Source organism: Sardina pilchardus, chromosome 7, assembly GCF_963854185.1.
Source record: "Sardina pilchardus chromosome 7, fSarPil1.1, whole genome shotgun sequence".
Taxonomy (NCBI): domain Eukaryota; kingdom Metazoa; phylum Chordata; class Actinopteri; order Clupeiformes; family Clupeidae; genus Sardina; species Sardina pilchardus.
In genome coordinates, this window is record NC_085000.1 from 35,292,959 (window position 1) to 35,317,958 (window position 25,000).

Genomic DNA, 25,000 nt, shown 5'->3' on the forward strand with positions numbered 1-25,000 from the left:
GCAGGGCAATATTATGGGATGTGCAGGGCAATATTATGGGATGTGCACCAGGGAGAGACGCTCAGACGCGCTGTACTGTAGCACGTGTGCAGGGCAATATTATGGGATGTGCATGGGGAATATTATGGGGTTGCTTTCGTGAGTTTGTGGAAACACAATGCGTTTCAGCTTCTGTGGTGCAGACGGAGTTATATAATCCATAACTGGATTGAGGCAAATGGAGGTCACATTTTTGAGCAAGTAGTTAATCTAGTGTAAATAGAAGGCATTGTGAGGAAGGTTTAATTAATTAAGTACAAATTTCTTTCTTGATTTAGATGTGTTTAATCGCCATTTCCATAGATCACCCCGAGCCACAAGTCAGAGGGTAAAGCTCAGTGCCTAGCCTACTTTGGAGGAAGTGGTCACAAAAGCACTTGGGGGGGAAAAAGATTTAGTGTAATGTTGAAGAATGCTAATCCCGCACTGGGGTCAGCAGTTTCGTTTTTGTTCACACTTGTCACATTTGTTCACAAATAACAGTAGCGGCTAGTTGTGAAACGAGTATTGTCATGTGTGGGATTCTTCTTTTGCACCTCCGATTCTCCGCTTGGCCTCGGGCTGTAGTAGGCCGCCTGTAGACCGGCTCTAGTCACCACCCTGGTAACTGTGTAACGCCGTGTTATCACAAGTTAGTGCCTTGTGATGAGAGTTAACTGTCTTGTGATGACACGCGTCTACGGCAGCACCCAAAATAACTCCGCCAGAGTTAAACATAGAAACGCGTTCAATCATTAAACAGAAAGGTGAAGTTACTAAAGAGTATGATAAGCCTTAATAATAGTTGGTGCGATGACAGCTTCCTTGACCTAAATGTGTCTAAAACTAAATAGCTCATCATAGACTTAAGGAAGTGCAGGGAGGATCCAAAACCGAGCGTGATTCATAATAAAGATGTAGCCTACTTAGGTACAGTGTTTGACCCACAACTTAAATTCAGTGGGAATACAGATAGCATAATTAAGCGAGCAAACCAAAGAATATATTTATTGAGGTTAACAGCTTCCACGGATGCGACCGCAGGCTTTTCCACGCCCGGGTTTGCACATCTGCACGGTACAATCCAAAGAACGCCCCCGACGATGTCGTTCAAAACGGAGAGGCTTATGTTTGGATGTACTGAAACGCAGGCCAATAATGCGTCAATATTACGGGTTTTGGTGGGAAATGGCCAAGCTTAGGTGTCAACGCACTTGTTAAAAACATTAGTAACGATGTAGGACGATTATTTAATTTAAATAATGGACTAGTGTAGGCTACTAGTACCGCAACCGGCCAGTCGCAATTATTTAATACTCATCCAATAAATAGTCTCAATTGGGTAGAACATTGCAAAAGCCTACCTCTACATTATAACCATAGTCTTTTTTCTCACAATTTAAGAGGGTTTCTGTTTCTGTCTATTTTCCTGTCCTGAGGCAAGTGTCAGTTTGGAGACAAGTTGCCTCGTGCAAAAACAGCGTCAGAGGGGGGCCATAAAACCATAAATTGATCACTTGTATGGACCAACACAGCTTTTAAATGGCCCCGTTGTATCTCCGAGTCAGTCCGATTCGTGCATAGCGAATGGGTTTCTTGGCCTTTATAAACTCCTTGGATGACGAGGACTCACAAAATCTGTTAGCAGTTTTGTGAAGAGTTAAAGAAGTTAGTGGCAGCGTTTAGCGTGTGCTGCGAGTTGCTCTTGGATCAACGGTCGGATATTGTTTAAAACTCGGAAGGATGTTGGAGATGCTGGAGTATCATCAGTATTATCAGGTGTGGCGGAATTCGTTCAATTGTGCCGAGAACTATGTAAAGAAATTATTTCTGTCATCAGCATTGATTCAGATAGATTAGTGGTAGCCTACTGGGAAATCATATTGATTCATATTCTAGAATTATGACTTGAACATTGAATGTATAAATAGCCTATTGTTGTGTTCAATCTACTTGTGACTCTTTGTTTTGAAATGATATCCAATAGCTTTTAATTCATATCTGTATCTGTGCTGAGTAATGGGGTGGCCATCACTGATAAAGACTTCCTGGAATGTTTCATCTGCAGAGCTAGTTGTATTTGGAAAAGGCACTGCTATTTTTTTTTATCAGAAGTTGACATAGTTGTTTTACATTCTACACTAACACAAGTGTCTGATATTCAGATTTTGTTTCTGTAAACAGTCATTTCCATGGAGACCTTAGACCTGTAGAACTCAAACCTGAGATCTATATGGACTCTCAATTAAGACTCCTTTCTCTCTTTCTCTCCCCACCTCTCTCTCTCTCTCTCTCTCCCCACCTCTCTCTCTCTCTCTCTCTCTCTCTCTCTCCCCCCACCCCTCTCTCTCTCTCTCTCTCTCTCTCTCTCTCTCCCCACCTCTCTCTCTCTCTCTCTCTCTCTCTCTCCCGGTCAGGTGAACACACACCTGGAGAACCCCACCAAGTATCACATCCAGCAGGCGCAGCGGCAGCAGGTGAAGGCGTACTTGTCCACCGCCCAGCAGCCGTGCGTGAGCGTGAGCGTGAGCGCGAGCGTGAGCAAGCTCGGGTCCCAGGCGGTGTGCTCGCCCTGCCCCACCCAGGGAGCAGACCACGGGGGCATGTTGCCTCCCGCCCCGGGCAACAGCGCGCCCAACAGCCCCATGGCCCTCCTCACCCTCAACTCTACAGAGAAAGAGGTACGTACTGCAACAGCACCCCTATAGCCCTATGGCCTTACTGCACCCCCTATAGCCCTATGGCCTTACTGCCCCTCAACTCTACAGCACCCCTATAGCCCCATGGCCTTACTGCCCCTCAACTCTACAGCACCCCTATAGCCCTATGGCCTTACTGCCCCTCAACTCTACAGAGAAAGAGGTACGTACTGCAACAGCGCCCCTATAGCCCCATGGCCTTACTGCCCCTCAACTCTACAGCACCCCTATAGCCCTATGGCCTTATTGCCCCTCAACTCTACAGCACCCCCTATAGCCCTATGGCCTTACTGCCCCTCAACGCTACAGCACCCCTATAGCCTTACTGCCCCTCAACTCTACAGCACCCCTACAGCCCTATGGCCTTACTGCCCCGCAACTCTACAGCACTATTGCCCTATGGCCTTACTGCCCCTCAACTCTACAGCACCCCTACAGCCCTATGGCCTTACTGCCCCTCAACTCTACAGAGAAGGAGGTACCCATCTGCACACACAACTACAACACTAACCCTGTGCTTGTCATGCTGAGGGCTGTTTAGTCTCCCATGGTCTTCCTGAAACACTGTCTGGTTTTGTATGCTATTCTATGTATTTTTTTAGAGAGATTTGTAGTGTGTGTTGTTTCTTGTCAAAAATATATTATTTGTTGGTTTAATGTGAGATATGTCTTGGTATTTGTATTGCTATTATGATTGGTAGGGTTACTGTGAGATCTGGTAGGCTAATATTATTTGTAGATTTAGCGTTAGCTATATCTTGGTATTTTCATTGGTATTATTATTGATAGGGTTAATGTGAGGTATGTCTTGGACACGGTGCCAAATGCAACTGTTTACAGAAACATGCATGCCTTCATTTGTCACTTACCAAAATGGTCTTTAAGAAACAGGGATAGGAAGAAAAATATCACATGTACATGAATCATGAATTGTTCATCTGTGAATGTGTCACATTTTTTATTTGTAATGCCAGATGGACGATGTCATTGATGACATCATCAGCTTGGAGTCCAGTTACAACGATGATATCCTCGGACTCTTGGACCCGGGGCTGCAGATGGGCAACTCGGTAAAACATCCACTGCCCCCCTGCCCACACTCTCCTGCCCCCTGCCCACACTCTCCTGCCCCCTGCCCACACTCTCCTGCCCCCTGCCCACACTCTCCTGCCCCCTGCCCACACTCTCCTGCCCCCTGCCCCCTGCCCACACTCTCCTGCCCCCCTGCCCACACTCTCCTGCCCCCTGCCCACACTCTCCTGCCCCCTGCCCACACTCTCCTGCCCCCTGCCCCCTGCCCACACTCTCCTGCCCCCCTGCCCACACTCTCCTGCCCCCTGCCCACACTCTCCTGCCCCCTGCCCACACTCTCCTGCCCCCTGCCCACATTCTCCTGCCCCCCTGCCCCCTGCCCACACTCTCCTGCCCCTGCCCCCTGCCCCCTGCCCACACTCTCCTGCCCCCTGCCCCCCTGCCCACACTCTCCTGCCCCCTGCCCACACTCTCCTGCCCCCTGCCCCCCTGCCCACACTCTCCTGCCCCCTGCCCACACTCTCCTGCCCCCTGCCCTGCCCCCTGCCCACACTCTCCTGCCCCCCTGCCCACACTCTCCTGCCCCCCTGCCCACACTCTCCTGCCCTCTGCCCACACTCTCCTGCCCCCTGCCCACACTCTCCTGCCCCCTGCCCTGCCCCCTGCCCACACTCTCCTGCCCCCCTGCCCACACTCTCCTGCCCCCTGCCCACACTCTCCTGCCCCCTGCCCACATTCTCCTGCCCCCCTGCCCCCTGCCCACACTCTCCTGCCCCCTGCCCACACTCTCCTGCCCCCTGCCCACACTCTCCTGCCCCCCTGCCCACATTCTCCTGCCCCCTGCCCACATTCTCCTGCCCCCTGCCCACACTCTCCTGCCCCCTGCCCCCCTGCCCCCACTCTCCTGCCCCCCTGCCCACATTCTCCTGCCCCCTGCCCACACTCTCCTGCCCCCTGCCCACATTCTCCTGCCCCCTGCCCACACTCTCCTGCCCACACTCTCCTGCCCCCTGCCCACACTCTCCTGCCCCCTGCCCACATCTGGTCATCACCGCATGTACATGCACTGCAGACACCTGCTTATGGTGAAGATTGTAAAGTGTCTCCATTTGGGTGTGCACATGTAAACATCAGATTCCCATTTCAGAACACCGGAGAAGCCTTGAGAAATCAGGTTATGCTATCTGGAATCAGGTTATGCTAGCTGGAATCAGGTTATGCTAGCTGGAATTCTCCAGTGGCTGGGCGTACAGTGTAGAGCACTTTAGTTGGGGTCTGGATGCTAGTATGTATCATGTATACAGGGATATCAATAACCAGGCATGAACAGAGTATGTATCATGTGTACAGGGATATCAATAACCAGGCATGAACAGAGTACAGTATGTATCATGTGTACAGGGATACCAATAACCAGGCTTCTCTGTGATCATGTAAACGCCATATCCCCAATATGATCAACATTGAGATGAGCCTCATAACCACTGACATGCCGTAAACACTCTGGTGCTGTGCCCATACAGTGTTGGGCCTAATTAAAGAGCATATGGAGCGCGTACAGTGGGGGTTAATTAAAGAGCATATGGAGCGCGTACAGTGGGGGTTAATTAAAGAGCATATGGAGCGCGTACAGTGGGGGTTAATTAAAGAGCATATGGAGCGCGTACAGTGGGGGTTAATTAAAGAGCATATGGAGCGCGTACAGTGGGGGTTAATTAAAGAGCATATGGAGCGCGTACAGTGGGGGTTAATTAAAGAGCATATGGAGCGCATACAGCGGGGGTTAATTAAAGAGCATATGGAGCCCATACAGTGGGGGTTAATACGTCAGTGTTGGGCCTAATTAAAGAGCATATGGAGCGCGTACAGTGGGGGTTAATATGTGAGTTAATACGTCAGTGTTGGGGTTAATTAAAGAGCATATGGAGCGCGTACAGCGGGGGTTAATACATCAGTGTTGGGCCTAATTAAAGAGCATATGGAGCCCATACAGTGGGGGTTAATACGTCAGTGTTGGGCCTAATTAAAGAGCATATGGAGCGCGTACAGTGGGGGTTAATATGTGAGTTAATACGTCAGTGTTGGGGTTAATTAAAGAGCATATGGAGCGCGTACAGCGGGGGTTAATACATCAGTGTTGGGCCTAATTAAAGAGCATATGGAGCCCATACAGTGGGGGTTAATACGTCAGTGTTGGGCCTAATTAAAGAGCATATGGAGTGCGTACAGTGGGGGTTAATATGTGAGTTAATACGTCAGTGTTGGGGTTAATTAAAGAGCATATGGAGCGCATACAGTGGGGGTTAATACGTGAGTTAATACGTCAGTGTTGGGCCTAATTAAAGAGCATATGGAGCGCATACAGTGGGGGTTAATATGTGAGTTAATACGTCAGTGTTGGGCCTAATTAAAGAGCATATGGAGCGCATACAGTGGGGGCTAATTAAAGAGCATATGGAGCGCGTACAGTGGGGCCTAATTAAAGAGCATATGGAGCGCGTACAGTGGGGCCTAATTAAAGAGCATATGGAGCGCGTACAGTGGGGGTTAATTAAAGAGCATATGGAGCGCGTACAGCGGGGGTTAATTAAAGAGCATATGGAGCAGTCACATCCCCATCAGCACCTGGAGTGAGTGAGACGTGCTGCCGTCCCGCTCGTCACCTCCCAGAGAGGCCAGCTGTGACCACTTCCTGCCGCACCAGCTGCCTCCGAGCCAGCTGTGACCACTTCCTGCCGCACCAGCTGCCTCCGAGCCAGCTGTGATCACTTCCTGCCGCACCAGCTGCCTCCGAGCCAGCTGTGATCACTTCCTGCTGCACCAGCTGCCCGCCGCAGGGGTGGTGAACGCTGCCATACACTCCTGTGGAAATGCCTTCAAATGAGTGGCTATGCGGATCGGCATAATAGTTTATTTGTCAGGTCCAAGTTAGTCATCCAATACATTACAGAAGCCCATCTAAATGAATAATATAAATAATATGACATTTACAAAAACAATTTAAAGGAATTCCGGTTACAGAATAACTCCCCGCATAATGGGTCAACTTTCCTTAAATATGCTACCCAGTTTGTGATTGGTTAGACTGATAGGGGTCACATGATTGGAGGTCACATGATTGGAGATCACATGATGAGTGAAATTGAATGAAACTGATTTGTTTCTCCATTGTTGTAGTGAGACCATTACAGTGAATCAATCAAGACGTGACAACACATTTGATTACATTTCCTGGCCCAGGTTAACGCCTGTGGACATGTGACAAGCATGTGACAGCCGGCCCACAGTCGGCCCACAGTCGGCCCACACTTAGCAGCTGATCAAGAGCCCACATATAATGGGCAGGAATATCATCAGCTGGGAGTTGGGGTCCTTGCATTGCCATGGGGGACAGGAGGATCTATATCTGGGGCTCTGTCTGGGTGTGTGACGCTGGTTTGTCTCCGCAGATCCCCGTGTCTGGCAACATCCTGGACATGTACAGCAGCCAGGGCATGCCGCCCCCCGGCCTGGCCATCAGCAACTCCTGCCCTGCCAGCCTCCCCAACATCAAGAGGGAATTCTCTGGTGAGTACACAACCCAACCGGGGGAGTGTGGGGAAGGGAATTGCCTGCCCAACATCAAGAGGGAATTCTCTGGTGAGTACACAACCCAACCGGGGGAGTGTGGGGAAGGGCATTGAGTACACAACCCAACCGGGTGAGTGTGGGGAAGGGAATTCTCTGGTGAGTACACAACCCAACCGGGTGAGTGTGGGGAAGGGAATTCTCTGGTGAGTACACAACCCAACCGGGTGAGTGTGGGGAAGGGCATTGCCAGCCGGGGGTTGGTAAGGCAACATTGGCTGTTCTGTGGCAAGTCTTAAGGTGGAAGATAGTTTGTGTTTTCAAACACCCTCCAGGCCTTTTGAACATGCGCGTACTCCAGTATGCTCACACGCTGAATGGTGCGCTAATACAGGGGTTCCCAGTACTAGGGGTCGCCAGGGATTGCAGGGGGTCTACACACCCCATTAGGGGTCGCCAGGGACTGCAGGGGGTCTACACACCCCATTAGGGGTCACCAGGGGGTCCACACACCCCACTAGGGGTCGCCAGGGATTGCAGGGGGTCTACACACCCCATTAGGGGTCGCCAGGGATTGCAGGATTGCAGGGGGTCTACACACCCCATTAGGGGGCGCCAGGGATTGCAGGGGGTCCGCACACCCCATTAGGGGTCACCAGGGATTGCAGGGGGTCCACACACCCCATTAGGGGGCGCCAGGGATTGCAGGGGGTCCGCACACCCCATTAGGGGTCACCAGGGATTGCAGGGGGTCCACACACCCCATTAGGGGGCGCCAGGGACTGCAGGGGCTCCGCACAATGTTGCCAGGGCTGAGGTTATGAGGTCACCAAAATTCTATTTGCGCACATTAAATGTATAAAATCCCAATAACACACCCAATTGGATAATCAAAACGTTGTATAATCCAAATTGAAACATGTTTTTGTTCCATGTATAAATTCATGTAGCTATTTATTACCTCTGACCTCTTATCTTGCGTAAGCGACCTTCAGGTCCGGCTAGGCATTGGTCATTCATCCCCATTGCTGAATAAAACCATGTGTTGTTGGGTTCTGTGTGTATGTGGGTAGGAGCTTGTGTAGGGGCCCCGGCTTGTCTTAGACACAGGCAAGGGGGCCCTCAGAGAAAAAAGGTTGGGAAACACTGGTCTAAATCCACCATGTACGATATGTTCTGCACGCCATTTTCTGAAATGTCATATCATAGTTACGTTAAGTTTTAACAATAAATACACCAAGTTAAATTGTTATGTAACACGTCTGAAATATCATGTGCCGAATAGATAGTGAGCCCCTCTCGATAGTTAAGTTATTATGTTTAAACACATCTGAAATATCATGTGCCAAATAGTGACCCCTCTCGATAGTTAAGTTATGTTTAAACACATCTGAAATATCATGTGCCGAATAGATAGTGAGCCCCTCTCGATAGTTAAGTTATTATGTTTAAACACGTCTGAAATATCATGTGCCGAATAGTGAGCCCCCCTCGATAGTTAAGTTATTATGTTTAAACACGTCTGAAATGTCATGTGCCAAATAGTGACTCCGTCTCCAGCTGTGCTGCACATGTTGGACAAGTCGGTATCCTGCGGCAAGTTTGAAAACTATCAAAGGCCTGAAGGGTTCCCCGTAGGTACGTGTGGTCATCCAAACGCATTGTAAATAACATGGCATTATGTAAACTGCTACGCTCATTGACTGGCAATGAGTCATGAGACCATATCTTGCTTGTTGATGTCATGTTTTAGTCAATATTGTGACAAAGTGTCATGTTCCTCTGATGTCATTTGCATGGGAGTGTGTTTGTTCTTCTGATGTAATGTGCACGGGAGTGTGTCTAGATTGCGGTCGGATCATCCATTATAGCTCTCCTTTGTGTTCCCATTCTTCTCTCTTGCCTAGAAGCAGAAGGCAGAGCACTGGCCAAGGAACGACAGAAGAAAGACAATCACAACCTGAGTATGTCACACCTTTTTATCGACCACAAATGACTAGGCTCTGGTTTCATAACCTGAGTATGTCACACCTTTTTATCGACCAGAAATGACTAGGGTCTGGTTTCCCGAAAGTGATTCATTTTAGTAGTTACTAGTGTTTTAACGACTGATTAGATTAAACAAATATTTGTTACACTTTTCCTTGCATTTGTGTCTTAAGCAGCAATGATTATGTGATATGGTGGGCAAAATCCACTTGACAAACTACTTAGGCTTACTACAGTATGCTTCCGGGAAACTGGGCCCTGAAATGAGCTCTTGAGGGAAACAGTACCTGCATCATCATGATCTCTCACATCATATTGCCGCTCTGATCACTAATTATTCTCTCCTTCTCTCCCTGTGGTACAAAACAACACCCCTGGCCAGTCGAAAGAAGGCGGCGCTTCAATATCAACGACCGCATCAAGGAACTGGGGACTTTAATCCCTAAATCAAATGACCCGTAAGTTTGCTTCTTTTCTTCAAACATTGCTTCGAGGGCCATGGCCTTCTCTGGGAGCAGGCCTGTTGCAGGCCCTCCTGAGTTCAGTCCCATGTGAGTGTGTCAGCTGAGCGCGTGCTAACGGGCGTTGCCCCTCAGGGACATGCGCTGGAACAAGGGCACCATTCTCAAGGCCTCCGTGGACTACATCAGGAAGCTGCAGAGGGAGCAGCAGCGCGCCAGAGAGATGGAGACCCGGCAGAAGAAGCTGGAGCACGCAAACCGCCACCTCATCCTACGGATACAGGTGCTGGACACACACACACACACACACACACACACACACACACTTACACACTCACACACACGCACACTTACACACGCACACACTTGCACACTCACACACCCGGCAGAAGAAGCTGGAGCACGCAAACCGCCACCTCATCCTACGGATACAGGTGCTGGACACACACACACACTCACACACTCACACACTCACACACTCACACACTCACACACTTACACACTTACACACTCACACACTCACACACTTGCACACTCACACACTTGCACACTCACACACTCACACACCCGGCAGAAGAAGCTGGAGCACGCCAACCGCCACCTCATCCTACGGATACAGGTGCTGGACACACTTGCACACTTGCACACTTGCACACTCACACACTCACACATTTGCACACTTACACACTCGCACACTTACACACTTGCACACTCGCACACTTACACACTCGCACACTCGCACACTTACACACTTGCACACTTGCACACTGACACACTTGCACACTCGCACACTTGCACACTTACACACTCACACACTTACACACTCACACACTCACACACTTGCACACTCACACACTTGCACACTCGCACACTCACACACTTACACACTTGCACACTTGCACACTCGCACACTTGCACACTCACACACTCACACACTTACACACTTACACACTCACACACTTGCACACACTCACACTCACACACTTACACACTTGCACACTTACACACTCACACACTTGCACACTCACACACTTACACACTCACACAATTACACACTTACACACTTGCACACTCACACACTTGCACACTTACACACTTACACACTTGCACACTTACACACTCACACACTTGCACACTTACACACTTACACACTCACACACTCGCACACTTACACACTCACACACTCACACACTTACACACTTGCACACTCACACACTCACACACTCACACACTCGCACACTCGCACACTTGCACACTTGCACACTTACACACTTACACACTTACACACTCACACACTTGCACACTTACACCAGAACTCAGGGGGGCTGTGTGTGGCTCTGCACAGACATGGAAAGTGAACGTTGTACCCAACCTTTCTTCTGTGAGGGCTTTAAAGGGATAGTTCGGATTTTAAGACACGAAGTTGTATGGGTTCCCTGTCAGCAACATAGTGCATCAGCACTGACTTACCCCCGACAGCGTCCTGTGAGCCGAGATCCAGCCGGTTTTTGATCGTTTTTGATGCCGGACTATTTTCTTCAGCAAGTTTCTGGGGTCACGAAAGTAAAGTGTTTTTCTTCTCAAAACCATATGCGTTCAACAGAGTGATATATTTGCACCACAAAAACGTTGTCCAGCTGTCAGTAGCGCGCAGTGATAGGAATCGCGAAAAATAAGTAAGTGATAACGAGGTTTGAATTTTTCCTGGACAACGTTTTTGTGGTGCAAATATATCACTCTGTTGAACGCATATGGTTTTGAGAAGAAAAACACTTTACTTTCGTGACCCCAGAAACTTGCCGGACTACTTTCTTCAGCATCAAAAACGATCTAAAACCGGCTGGATCTCGGCTCACAGGACGCTGTCGGGGGTAAGTCAGTGCTGATGCACTACGTTGCTGACAGGGAACCCATACAACTTCGTGTCTTAAAATCCGAACTATCCCTTTAAGGAGGTTTGAGCATCCATGCACAGATAGTCCTTTAATGAAGATAGTCCTTTAACTAAGATAGTCCTTTAATGAAGATAGTCCTTTAACTAAGATAGTCCTTTAGTGAAGATAGTCCTTTAATTAAGATAGTCCTTTAATGAAGATAGTCCTTTAATGAAGATAGTCCTTTAATGAACATGCTCATGTGTGCAGCTGTTGATTGTCAGTAGAGTTTAGCTCCGTGAGCATGGAGGCCTTAGTGGCTGCAGTTGCGCTGTGTGTGTGTGATGCTGAGTGTTTCCGTGGCGATGCCCTGCAGGAGCTGGAGATGCAGGCCCGTGCCCACGGGCTGGCCGTGGTGGCGCCCTCCGGTGGCCTGTGCCCCTCGGAGCTGTCGGCGCGCGGCATCAAGCAGGAGCCTGCGCTGGGGGACTGTGCCCAGGAGCTGTACCCGCCCCACACGCCCCACACACAGCACCAGGGGCAACAGGGGCAACAGGGGCAACAGGGGCACGAGCCCTCCCGCCCCACCACCCTGGACCTCAGCGACGGCAGCATCTCCTTCAGCGACGGCCCCCTCTCCCCCCCCGCCGGCTACGGCCTGGCGCCCAAGTGCAGCGGCAAGCTGGACGACGTCCTGATGGAGGACAACGTGTCGCCGGTGGGCGCAGGAGACCCGCTGCTGTCGTCAGCATCGCCCGCCACCGCAGACCCGCTGCTCTCCTCCTCCGACTCCCCCAACGCCTCCAGGGACAAGAGCAGCGTCAGCATGGAGGAGAACGAGCACTGTTAGCGCACACACACACACACACACACACACACACACACACACACACACACACACACATGGAGGAGAACGAGCACGGCTGTTAGCGCACACACACACACACACACACGCACACACACACACACACACACACACACACACACACACACACACACACACACACACACACACACACACACACACACACACACACACACACACGGAGGAGAATGTTTAGCGCCCCCTGGAGTCCACCATTGGACTAAACCCCCCCCCCTTCCCAGCCCCCCCCCCTGAAGAAGCAAGGCCTGCTCTCAGTTACTCATGCATCTACTTTGCTCTTGTTTACACTGGGTGTCATGTTGTAGGGTTGCTCTTCCTGTAGTGTGCCCCCCCTGTACAGTTGTCTTTGCCGCCATGGTGAAGGTCAAACTAAATCAAGGTCAGTATCTATTCTGGTGTGATTTTGAAGTACATTTGAAGAAGCGTAGTAAATTATATAGACTGATTTCAAATCGTGAAGGTTTCACTATGTGAGTTGTGATTTTTTCCCCAAGTAATCAGTTGGTCATGCTAAAGCCCATGCAGTTTTGTTCTGAGCGTTGACTCACATGAAAGCAGCACTCACACATCAGATATGGAATGTACTAGAAAAGAGAGCGCAGACCTCCGCTAGGCGCAAACAGAACCGCCTCCTGGATCCACATATTGATCCAGATCACTCCCAACATGTAATCATTTCTTCCTTGGGTCATTTTAGACCTTTTCATCAAAATCCATCCATAACTTTTTGAGTTATCTTGCGAACTAACAGACAAACAAGCCCTGATGAAGACATGAGCTCCTTGGTCTGTTAAAGTCCTGTGGTGATGAAGAGCCGTGTGCAGCTGTGTTCACATACATTATATCAAATTGGGTTTGAAGCTTCTCTTAGGCAGAGGGCAGAATAAAACAGCACACACACATATTGTGTTTGGTTTGAAGCTTCTCTTAGGCAGAGGGCAGAATAAAACAGCACACGCACATATTGTAAAACAGCACACACACATATTGTGAACGTCTCAAACACACTGGACGCAGAATCTTCTGCACACTGGCATGCACTCCAACAGCGCCACCTCAGCTGGCCCCTGGCCCACACACAGCCCACACACGGCCCACACACGGCCCACATACACACACACACGGCCCACACACGGCCCACACACGGCCCACACACGGCCCACACACGGCCCACACACGGCCCACACACGGCCCACACACGGCCCACACACAGCCCACACACACACGGCCCACACACGGCCCACACACGACCCACACACGGCCCACACACGACCCACACACACATGGCCCACACACCACACACGGCCCACACACGGCCCACACACGGCCCACACACACACACACGGCCCACACACGGCCCACACACGACCCACACACACACGGCCCACACACACACGGCCCACACACGACCCACACACGGCCCACACACACACACACGGCCCACACACGGCCCACACACACACGGCCCACACACACACGGCCCACACACACATGGCCCACACACGACCCACACACACACGGCCCACACACACACGGCCCACACACCACACACGGCCCACACACGGCCCACACACGGCCCACACACACACACACGGCCCACACACGACCCACACACACACGGCCCACACACACACGGCCCACACACACATGGCCCACACACGACCCACACACACACGGCCCACACACACACGGCCCACACACACACACGGCCCACACACACATGGCCCACACACGACCCACACACACATGGCCCACACACATGGCCCACACACACACACACGGCTCACACATGGCCCACACACGGCCCACACACGGCCCACACACACATGGCCCACACACGACCCACACACACACGGCACACACACGGCTCACACACGGCCCACACACGGCCCACACACGGCCCACACACAGCCCACACACACATGGCCCACACACACACACACGGCTCACACATGGCCCACACACGGCCCACACATGGCCCACACACACACACACACACACACACATGGCCCACACACACACACACACACACACACATGGCCCACACACACACACACGGCTCACACATGGCCCACACACGGCCCACACATGGCCCACACATGACCCACACATGAAACACTCGTGTGTGTGAGGTATTCCAGGCAGCAGTGGTTGTATGCTGTGTGATCTTGCCCCTCTGAACTACTGACGTCATGCAGTGTGGCTCACATGTCCCTCTTAAAGGAACACACTCACTTTCGGGGAAATCATCTCATGTGACGTCTCAGTTCAGGGGAGAAGGGGTGCCGTCACCATAGCAACTCTATGCATATCTCCCCAGAAGTGGGCATGTTCCTTTAATGACCCTCCATCAAGTTCTTCATGATGACTTATTAATGATTAAAATGAAGTAATGATCACAAAATGTTTAATTTAGATAATTGATTAAGTGTCTATCACCCTTTATAATACTATTTTCACTGTATCATTGATAACATTTAAATTATTTAAATATGTGTTGTGTTTGCTACCCTTCCATTCTCTATGCCATGGACATTCAGGATTTTTTATGTTCAAATACAATATGAAGGAATATAGGGAGACTGTTGTGAGATTTTTTAAAAGACATTGTCAAAAACACTGGAGGAAGTCCATTCATTTGAACATTTTTTGATAACAAATGTTTTATATCTGCTAACAATTTTATTTAGTTTTTTTAAACATACATTATATATGAATGACTGTAGTCAAGTATGTAACAATACGCTGTACTGTTCTGATATTGTATATTTGATTGTTAATAATACACAAGTGTACACAGCACTCAGATATATGTAGAAATACTGCAGTTATCACCACTATAATGACAGTACAGTAATACTGATGCAACCTTTTCTTTATGTCTATGCAATACTTATCGGTGTAGTGAAATATGCTCATGTATGTTTTACATGGAGTAGATGCCTACTTTCTCCTGCATAGTCTCCAGCAGCTAAGCACAGTGCATTCACATCAAGTGCCTTAAATCGTTATACTACTACTACTGGAGTCAAGCATTTGTCAGCTTCTTCTGAATGAGGATGGTGTTTGACTGCCTTGTTTTGGTGGTTATAGCTGGCTGACTGCAGGAGAGGCCATTTTCTAACTGCATCGCCAGCTCTTTTGAAAAGCACAAGATTAAAATGAGGTTTCCTTCCACACACGTATGCTACAGTATATTCTTTCCTTATTTACAAGTCTGAAGTGCTGGTTTGCATAGGGGTAGACTGACTCTGAGGGAAGTCATTAATAACTAAAGAAAAATGCTGAATGTTTTGTTGACTTTTCTAAAAGCTTTATTCTTTTTTTATTATTATTTTATTTTTTGGGGCTTTATATGCCTTTAATTGGACAGGACAGTAGAGAGAATGACAGGAAGTGAGTGGGAGAGAGAGCTGGGGTGGGATCCGGAAAGGACCACGGGGCGGGAATCGAACCCGGGTCGCCGGCGTGCGGTGCAGGTGCCCCAGCCAGTCACGCCACGGCTGAGGCCTGAGCTTTGCTCTTTCAGTATATTCTGTGCATTTTGCCTTTATTGAGACAGGATAATGAAAAGATTGACAGGTGAGTGGGAGAGAGAGAGGAGGTCTGATCGAGAAATTACCCAGATGGACTCAAACCTAGCTCACCGAGCTACCCTCCCCAAGCTACCCCCCCCCCCCCCCCCACAACTGCCAAGACATCATAGGGATGGGATGGGGTGGGATGACTAGTACTCGCATGGATCTGACAGTCCAGATGTTGAATTCCTAGTTTTAGCTTTAGTGGGTCACATTACGGCCATATAGTGCCTGCCATTGGGATTGTCTTATCAGCTTCAGTTTCGTTATATGATGGCAGAACTTTTGCCCCAATCCAGAGTATTGCTCTCGATTCACTGTTGATAGTAAGCAAATGTGTAGCTTGGTTATCTAATGTCAGAATGGGATGTTATTTATCAAATAGGTGGTGTGGTTATCTAATGTAAAATGGGATGTTATATATCAGAGAGGTGGCTTGATTTGATTGGCCTGTGGGTGTGTGACTCCTGTCTGTCATTAAGACATAAAGAGTGTGCTTGTTGAAGGACAGGAAGTGCCATTTGATGGGCTTAACAGTGCTTCACCAGTGCTAGTGGAGGGAAGAGAGGTTGTTCTGAGCATTAAAGTATGTCAAGTATGTTTTCACATTCTTGTGTGGATGTCTTGTTGGTGTCCGTGTGTGTGGTGGTTTGTATAGAGTAGGCCTACTTGTCAGCACATTCATAATTTCAATTTGTTAATTCCCATGTTTATTTTCAGGAATGGCAAAGCACTCAACCACTTGTACAATACATGTTCACGTTTGTCTGCAACACAGCGCAGCCAGAGAGGGTTAAATCGGATCTTTGGCTCCGCTTTTCACGTGGGAAGGTGTCCTGTTCCGAGGTCCACACTCCATTCTTGGAATGCCTGACACAATGTGTCATCGCTGATGTCATTAAAGATTTCTGTGGATAAAACAAACATTATGCTGTCTCTTTCAGTCTCCACGGTTACTGCTTGTGAAAAATAACTAAAGGAATCTATTTTGTTGTATTTTAGAACAAAATATTAAAGTAATGTTGTAGGAATACTATAGTATTTTGGGACATGGGTATTACAGAACTTCATAGAAGTATGACATTTATTTACATCTACATTCATTTGGCAGACGCATTTATCCCAAGTCAGCTATGAGGTTAATTACAATGGGACAGTTGATATTGTATTCATTTTTGTTTCTATAACCTGCACAAAATGCTGTCCTGTGGCTTATACACAATGCGGCTAATACACAGGAAATTACTATAAAATAACATTTAAGCCACAGCTATAGCAATAGAATAACATTTAAGCTCCAGTGCAGAGGAGACTCTAGCTATTACCACTGCATCTGTCAATACTAGTATTAGAGGATAGGAGTGCACATATTCAGTACTCAATACTAGTATTAGAGGATAGGAGTGCACATATTCAGTACTCAATACTAGTATTAGAGGATAGGAGTGCACATATTCAGTACTCAATACTAGTATTAGAGGATAGGAGTGCACATATTCAGTACTCAATACTAGTATTAGAGGATAGGAGTGCACATATTCAGTACTCAATACTAGTATTAGAGGATAGGAGTGCACATATTCAGTACTCAATACTAGTATTAGAGGATAGGAGTGCACATATTCAGTACTCAATACTAGTATTAGAGGATAGGAGTGCACATATTCAGTACTCAATACTAGTATTAGAGGATAGGAGTGCACACATATTCAGTACTCAATACTAGTATTAGAGGATAGGAGTGCACACATATTCAGTACTCAATACTAGTATTAGAGGATAGGAGTGCACATATTCAGTACTCAATACTACCCTGCTGAAAAAACCAGCCTGACCAGCTAAAGGTGGTTTGCTGGTTGACCAGCTTGTTAACCAGCTTATTTGACCACCCTTTGATGGTTAACCAGCTAGACCAGCAAAACTCTCGCGAAAACACACCTTCAGCTGGTTTACCCAGTTTATGATGGTAATTCAGCTGGTTTTGATTGTCGTACCACCTTAAGCTGGTCATTTTAGTTGGTGTTGCTGGTCTACATTGCTGGTTTTTACTGGCCACGCCAGCTTATGTTGGTTATTCTAGAAAACCAGCTTGACCATCTTTGTCAAGCTGGACAGGCTGGTCACCAGCATGACCATCTTAAACCAGCTGTATCCCAAACGACAGGCTGGTCACACCAGCACGACCAGCTTCCTCAGATGGTCACGCCAGCATGTCTAGCTGGTGGCCTAACCAGCTACACCAGCAAAGACCAGCAATGATAACTGTGTTTTGGGCAAAGACCAGCTAAAACCAGCTAAAACCAGCTACCAGCCTAAGCTGGTTTCTTGCTGGTTTTTTCAGCAGGGTAGTATTAGAGGATAGGAGTGCACATATTCAGTACTCAATACTAGTATTAGAGGATAGGAGTGCACACATATTCAGTACTCAATACTAGTATTAGAGGATAGGAGTGCACATATTCAGTACTCAATACTGGGAGGAGAGGGAGGTGGACTGGGAGGAGGGAAGAGAGGGAGTGGGAGGAGGGAGAGGAGGGAAGAGTGGTAAGTGTGTATTAGGTGTGAGAGGTTGGCAGAAGCAATGAGAGAGAGAGAGAGGATGAAGGGTCGCTTACACTTGTTTTTAAGTCCAGACGTTTCCTACTGTAATAGGCAGTTTAACAGCCTAGCCAACCCAGATACCAAAGTCTGATTGGCAGATAGCGGACTGCTGACGGCATGTTGCCGGTGGTGTGCCACTAATGATCCGCTGTTCGACCGCCATCTCTTTAACTTTAACTTGTCATGAATCGACCATCTCTTTAACTTTAACTTGTCATGAATCGACCATCTCTGTTCGACCGCCATCTCTTTAACTTTAACTTGTCATGAATCGACCATCTCTGTTCGACCGCCATCTCTTTAACTTTAACTTGTCATGAATACTACTGTAAGAAAAGACATGTTACTAAACGCCGCCAGCAGACCGGCAAAGATACGATGAGCAGAACGCCAGGCGTTCACCCGCCTCGTGCCACCTGGGGAGATGGGGTGGGTACGGCTCATAAGACACTCGACCCGTTCAACACTGCTCCCTACTAGCCTGTCAATAGAGGTGAGTGTAGTCAGTAGAATAGGCGACCGATCACTGTGCGGCAGTCCCTCCATAATTCCCTCCCTGTCACCATGGGAACCGTCTCTAGTGTCTCCTGTCAAAGATCATTAAGGGCGGAGCAAGATACTTCATGAGAAGCCACTTCCTGGAACCCGAATCGCAAGAGGGAGGGGGGCAAAATCCCCCTTTATGCAGAGCTGTTCCGCCTCTTTTCCATTGAAGTCTATGGACATGACACGCATGACACACCCCCTTTATGCAGAGGAAGTGATCCCCGTTTTGCGCCCATAGACATGAATTACGACGACGTATCTTGCTCCGCCTTAAGGATCTTTGCTCCTGTTCCGTACCTGCTCGTCCCAGTGCGGTGGGCAGGGGCATCCTGAGGCGTCCCCCGGAGTGGCGCAGGCGTTCGCCCAGAGCTCTCCTCGCCAGCGCCAGGCTGCAGAGCGGGTGCCACACGGGCAGCTCCAGCGACCGCATGCAGCGCACCACACGGTCCCGCAGCGCCGCGGGCAACAGGCCCCGCCCACACGCCACGTACACCATCAGGGACATCTCCACGGCAACCGCCTCCCCGTGAAGCAGCGCAGGCAGCACCTCCTGCAACACACACACCAGCCACACACACATCAGGCAGCACCTCCTGCAACACACACACCAGCCACACACACATCAGGCAACACCTCCTGCAACACACACACCAGCCACACACACATCAGGCAACACCTCCTGCAACACACACATCAGCAACACACACATCAGGCAGTACCTCCTGCAACACACACATCAGGCAACTTTGGTGCTGGAAATGGAGATATAGAGATGGGGTTATGGAGATGGGGTTATGCATGTATTGTTTAGGGAGATGGGGTTATGCATGTATTGTTTATGGAGATGGGGTTATGCATGTATTGTTTAGGGAGATGGGGTTATGCATGTATTGTTTATGGAGATGGGGTTATGCATGTATTGTTTAGGGAGATGGGGTTATGCATGTATTGTTTAGGGAGATGGGGTTATGCATGTATTGTTTATGGAGATGGGGTTATGCATGTATTGTTTATGGAGATGGGGTTATGCATGTATTGTTTAGGGAGATGGGGTTATGCATGTATTGTTTATGGAGATGGGGTTATGCATGTATTGTTTATGGAGATGGGGTTATGCATGTATTGCTTAGGGAGATGGGGTTATGCATGTATCAGCACTTTCACTCAGGCATGTCAACGGGCGCCTCATGTGACCATCTCCAGCTCAGGGCTGACGAGGTGTCCAAAGTCCACCAGGCGGTCCAGGTCATCCTCCCACAGGTTTGGGGCCAGTTCCTCCAGCATGGTCTCTATGGCGATCCTAGAGGATGCTGAAGCAGCAGGTGACTGGTCCGTCTCATCTGTCCCCTCACGGGTTTGGAACTTGGAATCCAGAAGATTCTGTCCCTCAGCCTCCAGAAGCTCAAACAGGCCTTTGTGTTTCATCAGAGCCATCTACAAAATACGGAGAGAAAAGAGTGTGATCCTACCATGTTTTTCAATGCCCAGAAACTGTTCATGTCAGTTTAAGTGAACAACATAACACTTTGAGGTCCTCGTGGAGAATTCCCCATGAGTTGAAAAGAGGGTTTCCATGTTACCCAGGGGGAAAAGGGGGTTCTGCCCAGGGGGCAAAGGGGCAAAGGGGGCAAAGGGGGTTCTGCCCCCTGGGTATGTCCTCAGTGAGCTCGACTCAAAGCCTCTGGCCTGACTTATCTGTGGAACACCACGTTTTGTTCTGATTTGGAACAACACCATGTTTAGTACCAACGCAAGTGTATCTGGCTCATCCAAACACCATGTTTAGTACCAACGCAAGTGTATCTGGCTCATCCAAACACTATGTTTAGTACCGACGCAAGTGTATCTGGCTCATCCAAACTGCATGCACTGAAGGAAGCGTGACCCACACGTCATGCGAGATACCTTCAACATCTCCGCCTAAACCCTAACCCTAACCCTAACCCTGGCTCATCCAAACTCCATGCACTGAAGGAAGCGTGGCCCACACGTCATGCGTGATACCTTCAGCATCTCAGCCAGTCCGTTGGCGATGTGTCGGCGTGGAACGGTCGCCAGGAAAGAGCGGTCCAGGAACGTGGCCACAGGCGGGATGTAGCTCCCCAGCTTGTTTTTACAGTTGGCAAAGTTGACCCCGTTCTTTGCCCCGACACTGGCATCAACATACGCCAGCAACGTGGTCGGGACGCGGATGTAGGGAGTCCTCCTGCGATAGAGCGAGGCCGCCAATCCCACGATGTCCAGACACACTCCTCCCCCGATGGCCAGGATGGGTTCGGACCGCCGGTCAATCCCAAACTGGTGAACTTCCTCCAGGATGGTGGTCACCAGCTCCATGGACTTGTTCTCCTCCGTAGTGGGCAAAGGCAGCATCTTGTAGACGACATTCCTGGCCTTCATATATTCCGAGATCCTATTCCCGTAGAGCGCATGGACGACCTCGTCTATGACGATGAAGCGCTTCACGGGCTTGCTGGCACTCTGCGGATCTCCACGGTGGTCTGTGTGCCCAAACAGCAGGTCTTCCCTGTGGTCTGTGTGCCCAAACAGCAGGGTGTCGTTATGTGCGTCCAGGAGGTTGCTGCACTGGACGATCCTGTAGGTGAACACGACGGGACTCACCACGGTCCAACACACACCGTGAGCCGTGGACTTCTCATAGCTACAGGGAGTCATGGCAACAGTAATGGTGCTCAGTGGACACGTTGTAAACAGAAGCAGTTGTTGCTATGGGTGAGTATGATTGACAGAGAGAAACACTACACATTCTACAGATCTGACAATAGTAGTGTTAGACTTAACAGTAATTAACCATATGACCAAACTATTACAGCCTAGTTAATTACGATAGCAATGAACAGTTCCTCATTAGGGTGAACTATAACTACAGCCTAGTTAATTACGATAGCAATGAACAGTTCCTCATTAGGGTGAGCTATAACTATTACAGCCTAGTTAACTCATTCACTGCCATTGACGTCTTTAAACGTCAATTTAGACACATACGTCAATTGCCTTTTTCAATGGGGAGGGCTCCTGGGTGGGCTTGGGAACGATCTGGCAGAGTTTCAGGCTTGTAAACAGACTGTACTAGCGATCCCAACCGCTAGATGACAGCAGTGCCATTTGGATGATTAGTATCTGCCTGCAAAGTACACAGAGACATGCAACCAGCATGCAACCAGCTAACAATGAAGATCGACCACAGTGGATCTAGTTTGCACGCGATGCAGGGAATAAATATGCTTACTTCTTACATCAAGGATGGAAAACACGTGAACGGTACCGTATGATCCATTTACATTGGATATTGCTATATAGACTAACAACAACTTGCTAGTGCTAGCTTGCTAAGTCTACCGTCCTGTTCAGAGTCTTTAGCGACCATCAGAGTCCCTAGCAACCTTGACGAGAGTGACGAGATAACAGTGCAATCGTGGTAGACATACTCCTGAATCGCTAACGTTAAAAAGTTGATTTTCACAAAAAGATAGTTTTCTCCATGTTTTGGTCAAAAACAGGTGTTTTTAGCAAAACTAACCCATGTTCTACTGACGATTAGAACGGAAAACGATAGAAACAAACCGTTTTTTCCTGGTGAAAGAAGAGTCTAATCTTTCATTCGGTGTTTACATAGTCATAAAGCTCACCGTTCGGTGGATCTTGGAAAAACAGTCAAAATGCTGTAAAACGTCTGGCAGTATGGAGCGCTCTGCACTGAAAATCGCTGGCAGCCAATGAGTTAATTACGATAGCAATGAACAGTTCCTCATTAGGGTGAGCACGGCACGGCACCGGGAGTCCCAGAGGTGAAGGGGTTAACTCACACACGGCCGTGGAGTGGCTGGACACCACTGGACACACACATTCTGTGTGGAGACCCCTCATGCCTGCTCGCCCAAACACCTCCAATAATAGCCACATATGTGGGTCACCCCTGACTGTGCAGCGCCGTTTAGTTTTCTACCAAAACATTGTTAAGAGTTCACTACATTGCAATGGACATAAATGGACTATTATAAGTATTTTGGTGACAAACTCTTAAAGACACACGTGTTTAGCCTACTAGACTGTGGCAGATTAGTTGATCTACTAGGCTAGCATTATGGCTACAGTGGACAATGAATGTTGGCTACAGTGGACATTCATATTCTACCATTCCAATCCACATTTTAGAGTTCAGTGACGAGTGTGCTTTCACATGTTGAGGCGACTTACATTTTAGCAGGTGACAGAAGTCCATGGTGGCCAGCCTGTTCACTTACACTTTGTTCCATGTTCCATTAACTTGCACTAATTGAAATTCTCTGAGTTTATCACAGTTATCGCGATCTGTCGCATCGGACATCTCTGCGACTAGTTAGACGGACTGAAAAAGTCTGCTGCCGCCTCGAGTCAGCCAGATCTGGAGTCATCTGGTTTGCTGGGACTGGGAGAGCCTATATATAGTTTTGGTTTGCCTGGAAGAGCCTATATATAGTTTTGGGAAAACTGGCCAGTGGCCACTAATCTCGTTTCTATACCCCCTCTAACACCAAGCGGGCCTGGGCATCATTTAATAATCTACAAACACTTAATGGAGTAATTGCTGCATCTCAAGTCATGAAGTTCTACTAGACTACAATCATTTGTGATTTTGTTGTCGTTTTAAAGATGGATTGTAGAGGGCGGCAGAGAGTTGTGCTGCTAGAAATGCTTTTTGTGAAATAGGTGCGGCAACATAGTCTGTAAGGCAAGGGAATCTAGGTAGTTTATCATCCATTCATAATTTCCCAGATTTGACGGTATTCCCAGATTACAGATATGAAGATCAGGTCTTTGAACTCTCATTGATACAGAATAACACTGACATGTGAAGTCCATACATTATGCAAGTCATGATATTTATTTAAGAGGCATGCTGTATTGATCACAAACAGTGCAAGGCATTCATAAACAATGCATAGCATAACATCTCTGCATTAGCCTAATGCATACGGGCGTCTTCCTGTGGAAACAGCGCATCACAGCTCTGAGAGATGCAACATGGGCACTTCATTAGCCAGATGTCTGAGATACGATGAGGACCGCGGAGTACGACCCAACAAAGAGCAGCGGGATATGCAGTGTGCTGACCCCACAGTGTTCCTGTGCTGACCCATGCAGTCCCTCTTTTCCCCACACAGCTGGTCTCCAGGTGGACAATCCTGATATTATTAACCCCGTTATTAACCAATCCTGATATTATTAACCCCGTTATTAACCCATCTCAGGTCAATCCTGATATTATTAACCCTGTTATTAACCCATCTCAGGACAATCCTGATATTATTAACCCCGTTATTAACCCATCTCAGGTCAATCCTTTATTATTAACCCCGTTATTAACCCATCTCAGGTCAATCCTGATATTATTAACCCCGTTATTAACCCATCTCAGGACAATCCTGATATTATTAACCCCGTTATTAACCCATCTCAGGACAATCCTGATATTATTAACCCCGTTATCAGGTCAATCCTGATATTATTAACCCTTATTAACCCATCTCAGGTGTTTGGATACCTCCTCCATCCCATGCGAGTGAAGCTGCTCTCTCAGGTGCACAGTGAACGCTCCATCAACATGCTGCCCTCCGCTCTGTGGTCAGTCCAGCGTTCCTCTGGTCACCATCTCCGCCTCCCTCAGCGATAGCACACCTCCGAGATCTCCATGGCCAGCTCGATCAGCTCGCTGGCCTCCTGGCACGAGTCGAAGAGCGCGCAGTCG

At 48.6% G+C, this 25,000-nt stretch overlaps 3 protein-coding genes across 4 annotated transcripts in view; 1 reads left to right on the forward strand and 2 right to left on the reverse strand.

Annotated features, from left to right (window-relative positions):
• LOC134088147 (microphthalmia-associated transcription factor-like) overlaps window positions 1-12,490 on the forward strand; it is a 53,025-nt gene extending 40,535 nt beyond the window's left edge. The window contains exons 3-10 of the mRNA XM_062542077.1: window positions 2,436-2,699; window positions 3,692-3,787; window positions 7,199-7,316; window positions 8,862-8,954; window positions 9,230-9,280; window positions 9,688-9,763; window positions 9,902-10,049; window positions 12,017-12,490. Coding sequence (XP_062398061.1) covers window positions 2,436-2,699; window positions 3,692-3,787; window positions 7,199-7,316; window positions 8,862-8,954; window positions 9,230-9,280; window positions 9,688-9,763; window positions 9,902-10,049; window positions 12,017-12,490 — 1,320 coding nt within the window. The remainder of the gene's footprint in view (window positions 1-2,435; window positions 2,700-3,691; window positions 3,788-7,198; window positions 7,317-8,861; window positions 8,955-9,229; window positions 9,281-9,687; window positions 9,764-9,901; window positions 10,050-12,016) is intronic.
• Window positions 12,491-16,797: 4,307 nt separating this feature from the next.
• Window positions 16,798-23,646, reverse strand: LOC134088069 (2-epi-5-epi-valiolone synthase-like). Of its 2 annotated transcripts, none has more exons than XM_062541986.1 (5): window positions 23,470-23,646; window positions 21,256-21,785; window positions 20,446-20,685; window positions 19,549-19,801; window positions 16,798-17,012 (listed from the first exon to the last, which is right to left on the reverse strand). In XM_062541986.1, the coding sequence occupies exons 1-5, from the start codon at window positions 23,492-23,494 to the stop codon at window positions 16,924-16,926; spliced, it is 1,137 nt and encodes a 378-aa protein (XP_062397970.1). In that variant the 5' UTR covers window positions 23,495-23,646; the 3' UTR covers window positions 16,798-16,923. The 2 variants fall into 2 exon arrangements, with proteins under 2 accessions (XP_062397970.1, XP_062397969.1); XM_062541985.1 differs by having other exon boundaries at window positions 21,256-21,913.
• Window positions 23,647-24,574: 928 nt separating this feature from the next.
• LOC134086945 (myoD family inhibitor domain-containing protein 2-like) overlaps window positions 24,575-25,000 on the reverse strand; it is an 8,349-nt gene continuing 7,923 nt past the window's right edge. Inside the window, exon 3 of the mRNA XM_062540142.1 lies at window positions 24,575-25,000. This exon is cut by the window's right edge and continues 175 nt beyond it. Within this exon, the coding sequence (XP_062396126.1) occupies window positions 24,916-25,000 (85 nt within the window). The 3' untranslated portion in view covers window positions 24,575-24,915.